This window comes from Eptesicus fuscus, chromosome 5 (genome assembly GCF_027574615.1).
Source record: "Eptesicus fuscus isolate TK198812 chromosome 5, DD_ASM_mEF_20220401, whole genome shotgun sequence".
NCBI lineage: Eukaryota > Metazoa > Chordata > Mammalia > Chiroptera > Vespertilionidae > Eptesicus > Eptesicus fuscus.
In genome coordinates this window covers 63,714,836-63,727,150 of record NC_072477.1, presented here as the reverse complement: position 1 = coordinate 63,727,150, position 12,315 = coordinate 63,714,836, and the positions used below count along the sequence as shown (strand labels likewise).

Genomic DNA, 12,315 nt, shown 5'->3' with positions numbered 1-12,315 from the left:
GATTCCTATGAGAAAAGGTTAAAGTGACATTTCAAACTCTGGATTCATTCCAAAATATTCCTAGTCCTTCTCCACCTCCCTACAGTAGTGCTGAACTCAGTGACTTAATTCAAGGGCAGAGGAACGAGAGATCAGCTGCATTTGCCCTTAACCCCATCTTCATTCCTACCATGGATTAATTAAAAACAAACAAACAAAAAACCCCACACATTTCTTAAAGGCACCCTATGTTGTAAGCATTATCAGAACAATGAAATTCTCTATTCCCCCTTCTCTCCTTCATCTGTTCCACCTTAAAAAAAAACAGATGCCCAAGTTCAGAAAATCTGTTCAAGGAAATAGGTCTAATGCTGGTTGTTAGGCTGAGGATACAAGCATCCACACAACAGCCTCCAATCCCTTCTCAAACTGAAATTTCAATTTTCTCTCTACCACATCTGGTACTACAGACCCAAGGTTTCCTCTCTAGGCCAAGGTCCCTCACACCAGAAACTACAATGGAAAAAAATCCTGCCTAGAGCCATAATCAGTGAGAATATCTTAAGACGTAACCTTGAGTCAGAACAACCTGGCAGTTCTACTTCTGCGTACATATACCTAGAGTAGTGGTGCTTAACCAATTGTGAATATGCTGTGCAGGGGACATCTGCAGGAGACATTTTTGGTTGTCATGTCTGGGGAGGTGCTATTGGCATCTAGTCAGCAGATGTCAGATATGCTGCTAAATATTCCTTTTTTTTATTATTATTTATTTTAGAGAGAGAGAGAAAGAAACATCAGTTTGTTGTTCCACTTACTTCTGCATTCATTGGTTGCTTCTTATATGTGCACTGAACAGGATCAAACCTGCAACCTTGGCATATGGGGATGATGCTATAACCAACTGAGCTACCCAGCCAGAGCCATGCTGCTAAATAGTCTAAAATGCATAGGATATTCCCCCACAACAAAGAATTATCCAGTCCAAAATGTTAGTAGTACCAAGGTTGAGAAACCCTGCTGTAGAGAAACTCTCTCACATAAGATATGTGCAAAGATGCTCATAACCTCACTGTTAATAATGGGAAAAAATAAAAACAACTCAGATGTCACAAGTAGAAGAATGGATAAATACAATGTAATATACACAAATGATAGACTAATAGCAATTTAAAAAAAAAAATCAGCCCAGCCAGTGTGGCTCAGTGATTGAGCATTGACCCATGAACCAGGAAGTCATGGTTTTGATTCCCAGTCAGGGCACATGCCCAGATTGTGGGCTCAGTCCCCAGTAGGGGTGTGCAGGAGGCAGCTGATCAATGTTTTTCCTCTCATCCCTGCTGTTTCTCTCTCTCCCTCTCCCTTTCTCTCTCTGAAATCAATAAAAACATATAAAATATTTTTTAAAAAATGAATCAAACATATAGGAATACATGTAGCACAGTTCCATTTGTATAAATAAAAAATATTACTTATGTTTATGACTATATACATAAATAGTAGAAATATAAAAACAGACTGGAAAGACAAACATCAAATGCATGATAGTGGTTACCTCTCAGGCGAGGAAAGAATGGAACTGACAAGAATTTGAATGAAACGTCACAATCCTATCTATAATGTTTATTTCAATTTTTAAAATCTGAAGCAAATATACAAAGGTATTAACATTTATTAACACTAAATTATGGGGATATGGATATCTATTACTTTTTTCCCAAAAATAAAATTGAGTGACACACACATCAGTCATTTTTTCCACATTCTCCAAAAGGTCTCAAAAATACTGATTCTAGAAAGCCACAAACTCCTTAAGTAAGTGGATTAATTTAGTCTTATGGAATTTTAAATAGTCTTCAATAAGAATTACTTTATATATTTTTATTTAAACCTTTCCATTACAAGTGGGAGTTGCAGGTTTTTTTCTTTAAAAAAATATTTTTATTGATTTCAGAGAGGAAGGGAGAAGAGAGAGAGAGATAGAAACATCAATGATAAGAGAGAATCATTGATCTGCTGCCTCCTACACACACTGCACTGAGGAATGAGCCTGCAACCCAGGCATATGCCCTTGACAGGAATTGAACTGGGGACCCTTCAGTCCACAGGCCAACACTCTATCCACCGAGCCAAACCAGCTAGGGCATTTTTTTTTTCTTTTTTTAGAACTTTCCCAGTGGGGGTTGCCGTTTTGATTAGAAAGTTACAGTTAACTTTTACATAAAGCTAGACCTTTCCAGTCTTCACCATCCACTGGTCTCCCTTGCTCAACCACCCTGGGGGCACAACATTCTCCTAGGACTTAATAGTTCCAATTGTGCACTGAATGCCTTGTACACTCCCCTCCTGATTAATAGGCTATTTCTTTGAACTCCTTTTCAGTGACCTGACCCAATTTTCATGACTTGTGGCATTCCCAAGGTCCCTGCAGAGTTTCAGCAAGTAGAACTTGGTTGCAATCTTTATCTTTTCTCTGAAGCAGGAGCTTTTTCTCCTAAGATGTCTAACCTTTCACCCTTTCTTACACTACATCCTTCCTGGTGTGTTTTTTTTTGTTTGTTTGTTTGTTTTTAATGAATATACACAATCATGTTCTTGAAGTTCTATTGCAACTCTAGAACAGGAGATGGTAATAGGAGGAAGGAGAGTCTGTTTACAGGAGAGATGAGAGGTCTAAATTCATAGTTAACAAAGCAAAAATAGAAGCCTGACAGAAATAGATATGAAATAAGCGAGGATTTATTTAGATGTACCTTCGGGAGAAACTGGGCCTTAATGTGGTGTCCCAAGAGCCACCCCCCTGCTTTCTGTGCTCCTTCTCCCATTCCCTCTCACGAAATACTTCGTTGCGAGAAAGAAAAGAAAACTTCAGAGTCTACATTTGGTTAAAGGGCTGTCTTACTCTGGCCAGTTTCCCTGGAAAGGAAAGGAAAGGAGGGAGGGAAGGACGGACGGAGGGAAGGACGGAGGGAGGGGATAAGTAGGATGGGAGAGGGAGGGGCAGGTGGCAATTTTCTCGGGAACATCTAGGTGAAATCAGATCTGGAGAAGGGGTAGAAGAGAGAGTCAACTGTGTGGCTCCTTTGTCCCTTAGAATTCAGGGCTGCTTGCACTAGTCCTCCAATTTCCTTAATCACCATCCACTTGATGGAGTGGAGGGGAGACATCAACACCAAGTTCAGGCAGGAGTACTTCCAACACAATAACACTCGGGGCCACCAGCACCATCTCCCTCCCAGCTTGCACAGCGGGCCCCGCAGTTCCTTCTGAGGCCATGGTCTCAGTCCTCACGCTGCCCCCCTGGTCCTCCGGCCCCACTCACGCACACTGCCTTCTTCCCCCAGCTTGCTCCAGCGACTCTCCCTGGACTCCCCGACCCGCGCCCATCCCTGAACGACGAATCCAAATAATAACCGAACTAACACTCACTAGTTCCCCAGCATTCAACAGTCCTCCAACCCTCAGCCGAGTCGCCACACTTGGTCCCATATTCCCGTGGAACCCTCAGTGACCACCCCCCACCCCAACCCCCCAAAGGCTGCCTGAGCCCCAGTCTTTCCTCCCAGGACCCCTCTCCACGCACCTCCTCCCTCGGCAACAACCCCTTCCTCCAGCTGACCCTCCGGGCTGACTGCACTCCCACTCCTCCTCCCTGACTCCCACCGCGACCTTCCCCCGCGCCGCCTGCGCGCCTCCCGCAGGCCCTCCCGCGCGCCGCCTCTCCCGCCGACCCCTCCTCGGTCCTCTCCCAGCTCCCGCCGCCGACCCCTACCGCCCGCCGAGCCTGACCCCACTAGCCTTTGCCCGCCCCCGCCTGCCGCGAGCACTGTCCCCCCGCTGACATTGAGGCCTCTCCGCTGGGTCTCCTTCCACAGCGGCCCCCAGCGGGGCCTCACCGCAGCCCTGAGCACCAACCAAGCCCACTCTCCCCAGCCCACCCGCTCCGATACCGCCCCCAGCCCCCAGCCACTCCCCCACCGCCCCCGGCCCGCACTCACCCGCCTCCCCGCGCTCGCGCAGCCGAACCTGCCGGCAGCGACACCTGACAGCGGCCCAATCAAAGCGCGACTTCTCTGCGGTGCCACCAATCAGCGGAGGGCGCGCACCGGCAGCAGAGTCAGGCTGCGTTGGCCGGCGCTTCTGCGCGGAGGAGGGTGGCCCCTAGCGGCTCTGTGGGGGAAGTGCAACCTGATGCTCCGATTTCTAACTGCGTCGCCACAATTCAGATGCTGCACTTGCCAGTGATACAAAGAAGCGGGGGTGAAAGCAACAGGCAGAGGAAGAGGAAGAGTTTGTGTCGTTGCGCCTCCCGGAGGACAAAACCTCGTCTTCATTTTGTTTTACAAAAAAACAAAAAACAAAAACGGCGTATTATATTAGTAGAGATCCAATAAATACAAGTTAACAATGTTAACGAGTGAAGAAGTCAAGTAAATGGATGGACATGGAAGACTGAACAAGTTGATTCCTTTCTCCTCGCTTTGCTTGTTCCCTGTCCTCTAGACTTGACCCCTGGCCTTGCTTGTAATAGCTGTGCAGCCTTGGACAAGTTACTGAACTTCCTTCAGCCTCCGTTTTCTCATCTGTAAAAGAGTGGGATTAAAAACCTAACTCGTAGGGTACTGATTATGTTAAAGCATTTTGTATATGTTTGTATTATATTTGCAGCCTCACGTAGATTTCCCTGATCAAAACAATTCCAAGTTCATTGTTTCTTCCGGCACCCTTTGAAATCATACCACTTTTTCAGTCAGGCGCATATTATACTGACCCCAAGGCTTCCCAAAAGGGATAGAGATGATTTTAATGACTGGCCCCTGAGAGAAATAGAAACCTCCTTAGTTCATGCTCAGGCTCATATCCCTTCTACCACTCCAATCTTTCAAACAAGTTATTAAAGCATCTTGTAGGTAATTAACATGTCTTCTCGTTCTCCTGAAAATGTAGACTCAGTCTCTAGTCAGCCATTGGAACACTGCAATTCAATTCAGTGAAAAAATACACACAAGAGCCCCTTGTAATTGTTAAGTGCTTTATAAATATTGAATATGATTGATAATAATTAGTATTAAATGCCATATATTGAGTGGTTTCTTTTTTTAAGATTTTAAAATTAACTTGAGAGAGAGAGAGAGAGATGTGAGAGAGAGAGGGAGAGAGAGAAACATGGATGCTTTTTCCACTTATTTATGCATTCATTGGTTGATTCTTGTATTTACCCTGACTGGGGATCAAACCCACAACCTTGGCATATTGGAATAATGCTCTAGCCAACTGATCTACCTGGCCAGGGCTTGAGTGATTTCTTTACTCCTCTAGGCAATCCTTGTTTTTCCTTCTGTAATTCTCTCTTCCTGCTTCCTACCTCTTTAATTTAGTAACTGCCCTCTCAATCAAAAAACCCTACTGTTCTGGAAGATTATCTCCCTCCTTTATCAGGGTAAATATGCACCCTGTAATTATATTTGCTTGCTCATAGCTACTCCTCAATCTAGGTAATGAGCCCCCACAACACAGGTAACGTTTTGCGTGTCTCTCCAAGTGTTACTGTACTTCAACTGAAGAATTCGATAATTGCTCTTTTACCAGGAGAAAAAGGAGTTAAGTGATGGAACCAAAAGAGAGGTGAAGAAAATGAAGAAAGCAGGAAAAGGAACACAAGGAACACCTGAGAAGAATGAAGGGGATGAGAGTATAGATAGGGGTGGGGTGAAAGGAATATCTCTTCCTCAGATACGCTCCCCCAAGATTTTTAAGCATCTTACTGTCTTGTGGACACACCAAGAAAGCTGAGGGAAGGCACTAATGCCACCATGACTACCCCACCTTAACTGACCCTCCACACTGAAGCCCCACATCTCTATTTCAGCTCCAACCTTTATTCTCCTTTCTGCCAGGACAAAAGTCAAGTCACACCCAAGTCACACTTGGAGCTGTAGGAACAAAGCCTTCTTAAATCTAAGGAAAGAGGGGGAGACGGAGGACCAAAGGGAAGGTGGAGATTCCCTGGAGACCTCATGCCCTTGGACACCACTCCCCCCTCACACCCTGGATTAAACAGCATTAGGGAGCCAAGAGAGGAAACACATGTGGCGAACGGAAACCTGTGCCCGCCTGTTCCATTCCTACACCCAATCATCTCACCACACCCTGCAACTCACCTTATAATCCACGCCGGCCCAGGAACTGGGAGCTACAGAGAGGGGAGAGGAGGAAGAGGAAACTAGCAACTCCCTGCCCAACCCCAGCCTTACCTCCGTGCAACCAACAGGTAAGGTAAGCAAGGGGGTCCTGTGAGCGGCCTGGAATAGACTGCTGAGAAGGAAAAGACCAAAGGTGAACCAGGGGATGGGAAGGAGGGTGGTGGAGGGAAAAAATGTGGGGGGGTTCCTAAGAAGTGTAGGCAGGCCATAGCAGAGCTTCAGATGAGGGGGCAGGGTCGGGGTGGGGGAACACAGCATAGATCAGGTGGGAGTCCATGTTTCCCTGATCCTTCTCCACCTCGTAAGGAGCGTACAGGTATGAAGGGAGGTGCCTTGGTTCTCTTCCTGGTTCTGAAGGAAAGGTGACCTTGAACCAGCGGGTGTCTTTCCCAGTCTCTGCCGCTAACTCTGTGCTTTCTCCGTGTTTCCCTCTGGTGTCTGTATGTATCCCCCGGTCTCCCCGGGGCTCCCTCCCCTGGGAAGACGGAGAGGTTGCTGGGGGCAGACTGAAAGCAGAGAAGAGGTCGGGCACTGTCACCCTTTCGCACCCCCAGAGTGACGAATCGAGTTTCCAATTAAACCGAGAGGCTTGGGGGAAGGGTGTTCGAACAGACCCCTTGGGTGCTGTTCCTCGACTTGGTGCTGAAATCTGGGCAGCCTTATCCCAGGGGCGCAAACCCCCGGTCCCTCTGGCCCCCGCTAATCTACCAGGCGGTTGCCGCCTACCTCCGTCCGTCTCCGCACACCTAGCGCGGTGGCAGGCGGAAGGCGGGGTCTGGGTGAGCCCCACCCCTGGAGACTGCGGCTGAGGCCTCCCTCTCCTCCTCCCGCTAGCTCATTGCGCCTTTCCTGCAGGCTGGTCGCTGCCGGCTCCCACTCCAGCCTTCACCCCGGGCCCCATTTCGGCTCCAGCCTTGCACCCAGCAGTTCCGGCCCGCAGTCCCCCTGGTGGCATCCTCCCTCCCGGTTCCCGCCCTGCTCCTGCTCCTGCTCCTGCTCTGACATTCCGTAGCAGGATCCTCAAGCCATGGCCGGTCCCTTCTCTCGTCTGCTGTCCGCCCGCCCAGGGCTCAGGCTCCTGGCTTTGGCTGGAGCTGGGTCTCTAGCTGCTGGATTTCTGCTCCGCCCGGAACCTGTACGAGCCGCCAGTGAACGACGGAGGATGTATCCCCCGAGGTATCAGTGTCTGAGCCCCCACCCCCGCCCTGGGAAGTGGTGATGGGAACGAAGATGGGGATGGAGATGAGGACCGGGGAACAGAGAAGGGCTATAACCACGAAGGCTCTGGAGTGGGGTGCTGTACAGTCTGGAGACCTCCCTCTGGGGTCCTGCCCTGACATTCGGTAGCAGGATCCTCAAGCCATGGCCTAGTGCTGAGTGGGTGGGGGTGGAAGCTAAAACCACAAGGCCAAAGCATTCCTGGGGACCTGGAACCTGCAGTCTCTACCCATAAGACCAGCTCTGGTCCAGTGAGTTCTGGTTGCATCTCTGTCCAAATCCCTAATGGAGAGATCAGGAACTATCCTTTTTGATCTCTTTCATCTCCTTTTCTTGTTATTCTCCCCCATTTCCTAAATTTCCTCCTTAGTCTTTCCCCTCCCCCATTCTCAATATTGTGCTCAAGGGATGAAAGAATTGAGCAGATCTAGGAGAATTGAGCTGGCCAGCCAGAGGAAGCTAGAACTGCTGGGAAAGAATAGACCCTGAGATCCCTAATGAGATTACCAAGGTTTAGCTTCCTTATAGTCTCCCCTCCTCCCAAGGAGGACAGCCAGACACAGCTAATTGGACAGCTCCTGGCTGACTGCACTAGGTCTAGCCCACCTGTGCTCTCCCTCCATGGTTACTGGGTACCCCCTCCCTAGTGCTGAGTACCCAGACCTCCGAAAGCACAACAACTGCATGGCCAGTCACCTGACCCCAGCAGTCTATGCCCGGCTCTGCGACAAGACCACACCCACTGGTTGGACGCTAGATCAGTGTATCCAGACTGGCGTGGACAACCCCGGCCACCCCTTCATCAAGACTGTGGGCATGGTAGCTGGAGATGAGGAAACCTATGAGGTAGGGGGCCCTCAGAGTTTCCCTGGTGATCCAACTCATCTTCCCAGTAATCCCAGCTCCTTCCCCATGAAAACCCCTCACTTACCCTTGAAACTGATCCATCTATACTTATGTTTTCTGACCCAGTGAAATCAATCCACATTTAAAGCCTAGGAGGGGATGCCCCCTCCCTAACCATCTTCTTCCTCCTAATTCCCCTTCAGGTATTTGCTGAGCTGTTTGACCCTGTTATCCAAGAACGACATAATGGATATGATCCCCGGATAATGAAACACACCACTGACCTGGATGCCAGTAAGGTGGGTCAAATATTCCACTTTTGATTTGCATTGCCTTATGTACAACATTCTGTCTCTTCAATCCTTAATTATCTTTTGACTTGTGGTCATTATACTGCTGAGCTTTCTGTCTTGGTGTGGAGAAAGGATGTGCTTTAAGCAGCAGACATGAAGAAGAGAGGGTGTTTGAGAATGACCACACTGCAGGGTGGGCAGTTTGGGGGAGGGATCATAATGCCCTCTTCAATGGGACTGCTTGCCCAATGGACTTCTCCTTCCAATGCATGCAATGAGGACTCCTCTATATGGTCACCCTAAGACTAGGAAGAGAATGTCAGGAATCTGTTCTTCTCCAAGGCCCCCTGTTCCCATCTATTGTGTTTGTGATTTATATTAATTTCTCTTATTCCACAGATCCGTTCTGGCTACTTTGATGAGAGGTATGTATTGTCCTCAAGAGTCAGAACTGGCCGAAGTATCCGGGGACTCAGTCTGCCTCCAGCTTGCACTCGGGCAGAGCGGCGAGAGGTGGAACGTGTTGTGGTGGACGCACTGAGTGGCCTGAAGGGTGACCTGGCTGGTCGTTACTATCGGCTCAGTGAAATGACAGAGGCTGAACAGCAGCAGCTTATTGATGTGAGGGGCCTGGAGTGCTAGGTGGGGGGACCAGATGGAAAGGAGAGTCAGAGGGCAGGCTGGGCCAGATGGGATAGATGGGCTTTGAGAGGCCCAGGGGCTACTGTAAGAGTTCTTAAGCCAAGTCCCTTTATCTCCCCAGGACCACTTCCTATTTGATAAGCCTGTATCCCCATTGCTGACTGCAGCAGGAATGGCTCGTGACTGGCCGGATGCTCGTGGGATCTGGTATGAGGCTTACCTTATCTCTTGTCACCATATCCCTATAAGTGCCTTTTGCCCCTCTTCCTCCGCCCCCTCCCCACCCCCCCATTCTTGCCCTGTCTATTGACCTCTGTCCTTCCTTCTCTCCTGCCTTCAGGCATAACAATGAGAAGAGCTTCTTAATCTGGGTGAATGAGGAGGATCATACTCGGGTCATCTCCATGGAGAAGGGTGGCAACATGAAGAAAGTGTTTGAAAGATTCTGCCGAGGCCTCAAAGAGGTTGGACAAGAGCGTATAAGGGAAATAGGTGGGGGGACATAAGAAAAAACAAAATGCTAGCCCATGTAGATTCACCATATAAGTTATCAACCAACCCAGGACACTTTTGATAGTAAAAGAGATCACCATCAATTACTCCAGGACAACAGGTATAAATCAAAGCTGTCCAAGGGAAATCAGGATATATGGTCAGGAATCTAAAAAAATAAAGCAGTTATCAGATAATCTGAAGAAAAAATAATAGATGGTGGGTCAGTGCCTGGGGTGTGTGGTGTGGGATGTGCAGATAAGGAAAAGGTTTGAGCCTGGATTGATGTATGGAACAAGAGATTGGTGTGTTCATGATTCTAATGTAACCACTCAGTTCTGAGCCGAGGTAGGCCTCACCTTTGGATTCTGTCATTCCTGCTAAAGTATCATGTCTAAGTTTTAAACTGAGAGGGAGAGGGAGATGGAGAAAACGTGGAGGATCAACTGGCTTAAGAAGTTCCAGAATATGTGGCTCTACATGAAGGGTTGAACTGAATCCTCAATCCTATGTGGATTGGGTTTCCATATTCAATTCTAGATTAGGAATTCCCATAAACCCAATTCTTACTGTATGTTCTCATATATACAGTTCTATTTTGGACTTATAAAAAGAGAGAGCTCTTCTTCCTTTTATATTCTAGCTGGGAAATTTCTACTGTTTTTTGTTTTGTGTTGTTGTTGTTTTTGTCAAGTAATAGATAACATTCTGATTGTAAGTGGGTAGGGAAGTACTTAAGTACCTCAGCTTCCTCATCTATAAAATTGGGATAATAAGACTTCCTACATTTTAGGTTGTTGTGGGGATTAAATGAGATAATGCATGTAAAATACCTGGCCCATAGTAAATGTTCAATAAGGTTTAGCGGCTGTTGTTATTCTAGATAGAAGGGTTTCCCCATGTTCAGCATGTAAAATATCCCCTGATGTCATGATTCTTTCTGAACGATGAACAGGGTCCCCTTTGCTCATGTTAGGTGGTGGTGTTAATGTCCACCAGTCTGGCGGATCCCATCTCTTCAACTGTAATGGTCATCTTCATGACTAGGATACTTAAGTGAAACAAAAACACCCTAACACCACCTGGCACACACACATACCTGTAAGTCTGGGCCTTCTACACTTTTTCTCTGCTTTCTGGTATGAACTTCTTCCACAGCTAACAGAAGGCTCTCTTGCCTCTTCCCGTTGCAAAGCCTACATTTTCCTTTTCTGTCTGAAAGAATCCTCCCAAGTTCTAGGCTCATTAGCAAAACAAAGATAACCAATGCATGCAGAGCTCATTGAATAATCAACTCTTTCTCAGTTCAGTTCAACACCTCTGGACCATCCTTAATGCATCATTCCCTCAAGTTTCTCTTCAACACACAAGGTATTTTTCTGCAATCTCATCATTATGGGCTTACTTTATATGCAAGATAATAACAAACCATTTCTGCAAAACAAACAAACAAAACCCTGGACAGGGCCATTCTTTCACATCCCAAATTTCTGGTCCTAGACCTATTTCTAGAGTCCTGTGAGTCTAGCTTCGGGAGTGTCCACATATTCCTGACTTTTCACTAACAGAGCCTTTGTGAACCCAGGTGGAACGGCTGATCCAGGAGCGTGGCTGGGAGTTCATGTGGAATGAGCGTTTGGGATACATCTTGACCTGTCCATCTAACCTGGGCACTGGACTACGCGCAGGAGTACACATCAAACTGCCGCTGCTAAGCAAAGTAAAGGAGTTGTGGGATTAGAGAGGGGTGTGAGTGAGGAAGGTGGCTGTGTGTGGATGAGGGAGTGGGCACTTTGGAAAGGAACCAGACACGTTGGGAAAGAGCTCTGAACAGGTTCAGGGCCCTCTCAGGTAGAACTAATCTCTGTTTCTATTCACCCTGCTCCCAATCCCTATCTCCATTCTAGGATAGCCGCTTCCCAAAGATCCTGGAGAACCTAAGACTCCAAAAGCGTGGTACTGGAGGAGTGGACACAGCTGCCACAGGCAGTACCTTTGACATCTCTAATTTAGACCGACTGGGCAAATCAGAGGTGAGATCTTCGGGGATTAGGGTGAGGGGAGGTATAATTCTGTGGGGTTTGAGATATAACAGTGAGTGAGTCTCAGGAATTTAATAGAATCTGAAATAAAAATCAGGTTGAGTGGGGAGGCAATTGGAAATGAGTTCTCAAAGCAGGCAAATCAGTGCTAAAGAAAGAAACTCAGGTTGTGGGAAGCAGAGATCAAGGGTTCGTGTCCTTTAGGTGGAGCTGGTGCAACTGGTCATCGATGGAGTAAACTATTTGATTGACTGTGAACGGCGTCTGGAGAGAGGCCAGGATATCCGCATCCCTCCACCTCTCGTCCACAGCAAGCATTAACTCGCCATCCTCAGCAGATGACTCAAGATCCCCAGGACTTCTGCCCATTCTAATGGTGGCCTATCCTACTTAACCTGGATGCCCCCCACTTCCTGTGTCCCAGTAAAGACACCTTGCTATGCTCCAACTGTCTGTGTTTTTCCTAATGATGGGGTGAGGAAGAAGCAGCCTCCATGAAAGAAAGAGAGGCAATGGGGTTATTTATGATGGAAAGAAACTCCAGACACGGCATGCCAGGAACACTGATTCTCAGCTGGGTGGAAAGCATTAGCATTTTAC

The 12,315-nt window shown here is 47.6% G+C and overlaps 1 protein-coding gene across 4 annotated transcripts; it reads left to right on the top strand.

The window, feature by feature from the left end:
• The first annotated feature begins 6,158 nt into the window (after nucleotides 1–6,158).
• On the top strand, nucleotides 6,159–12,155 carry CKMT1A (creatine kinase, mitochondrial 1A). 4 transcript variants are annotated; one of them, XM_028147626.2, is made up of 10 exons: nucleotides 6,159–6,250; nucleotides 7,195–7,358; nucleotides 8,048–8,246; nucleotides 8,450–8,545; nucleotides 8,939–9,160; nucleotides 9,303–9,388; nucleotides 9,522–9,645; nucleotides 11,259–11,393; nucleotides 11,581–11,706; nucleotides 11,920–12,155. In XM_028147626.2, exons 2-10 carry the CDS (start codon nucleotides 7,210–7,212, stop codon nucleotides 12,034–12,036), a joined length of 1,254 nt encoding a protein of 417 aa, XP_028003427.1. In that variant the 5' UTR covers nucleotides 6,159–6,250; nucleotides 7,195–7,209; the 3' UTR covers nucleotides 12,037–12,155. The 4 variants fall into 4 exon arrangements, with proteins under 4 accessions (XP_028003427.1, XP_008141285.1, XP_054571533.1 ...); XM_008143063.3 differs by having other exon boundaries at nucleotides 7,038–7,358; XM_054715558.1 differs by having other exon boundaries at nucleotides 6,159–6,255; nucleotides 7,038–7,358.
• The last annotated feature ends 160 nt before the right edge of the window (nucleotides 12,156–12,315 follow it).

Bases quoted from the DNA above. Each gene is read 5' to 3' on its own strand.
- CKMT1A (XM_028147626.2), top strand. From the start codon at position 7,210: ATGGCCGGTCCCTTCTCTCGTCTGCTGTCCGCCCGCCCAGGGCTCAGG. The intron at 8,247-8,449 runs GTAGGGGGCCCT...ATTCCCCTTCAG, and splicing joins GAGATGAGGAAACCTATGAG to GTATTTGCTGAGCTGTTTGA. The intron at 11,394-11,580 runs GTAAAGGAGTTG...TCTCCATTCTAG, and splicing joins AACTGCCGCTGCTAAGCAAA to GATAGCCGCTTCCCAAAGAT.